The sequence below is a fragment of the Triticum aestivum genome, chromosome 2D, assembly GCF_018294505.1.
Source record: "Triticum aestivum cultivar Chinese Spring chromosome 2D, IWGSC CS RefSeq v2.1, whole genome shotgun sequence".
Taxonomy (NCBI): Eukaryota; Viridiplantae; Streptophyta; class Magnoliopsida; order Poales; family Poaceae; genus Triticum; species Triticum aestivum.
Genome location: NC_057799.1, coordinates 139,910,181 through 139,910,818, shown reverse-complemented (window position 1 = coordinate 139,910,818; position 638 = coordinate 139,910,181). Strand labels below are relative to the sequence as shown.

Sequence of the window (638 nt, the reverse complement as noted above, 5' to 3'; positions counted from 1 at the left end):
GTCGGCGCCGCGGCGGGCGCGGTCGTCTTCTTGGCGGGAGCCGCCGGCGTGGGGGTGGTGGTGGTGGGCGCGGCGGCCGGGGCCGTGGCCTTCTGGGCGACGGCGGAGTGCGCCGCGAGGAGGCAGAGCAGCGCGAGGCAGAGAGCGCCGGCGCGCGCCATTGCGGCTGTGTGTGTGCGTTCGCTCTCTGGGGCGAGGGCGAGGGCGAAGGCTCGGCTCTGCTCTGCTCTGACTGCCTCTCTTTCTTTGTGTGGCTTTACGATGGGAGTGGCACACGCAGCGAGGGCGGTGATAAATAGCGCAGGAAAAGGAGGGAGGGGAGAAGCGGCGGGGAGGGGGAGGGGAGGAGGTGCGGGTGCGGGTGTGGCGCCTCAACTGGCAGTGGGCCAGCGGGGCCATGTGGGGGTTGGTGTCGCCAGTTGGTCGGACGCGTTCACGTGGCTCGGTGGGCTACCCCCGAGCGCTGCATTGTTGTGTCTGTCTAAACGGCACCGTTGTGGGGAGAGAGCCGTTGGGGCTCTACCCATGCGCGCAGAACGACCCAGAACCCGGAGAGAGAAGCGCAGAATATGGGCTGGTTGCCGCGCGTCCGCTAGCCGTTATGTGACGTTTTAAAGTTTTACCTCATAAGCCCTGTT

General features: G+C 67.2%; 1 protein-coding gene across 1 annotated transcript in view; it reads right to left on the bottom strand.

The window, feature by feature from the left end:
• Window positions 1-285, bottom strand: part of LOC123052230 (classical arabinogalactan protein 9) — a gene marked incomplete in the record, with an annotated part of 1,987 nt that extends 1,702 nt beyond the window's left edge. The window contains 1 exon segment of the mRNA XM_044475356.1: window positions 1-285. Within this exon segment, the coding sequence (XP_044331291.1) occupies window positions 1-161 (161 nt within the window).
• Window positions 286-638: the final 353 nt, after the last annotated feature.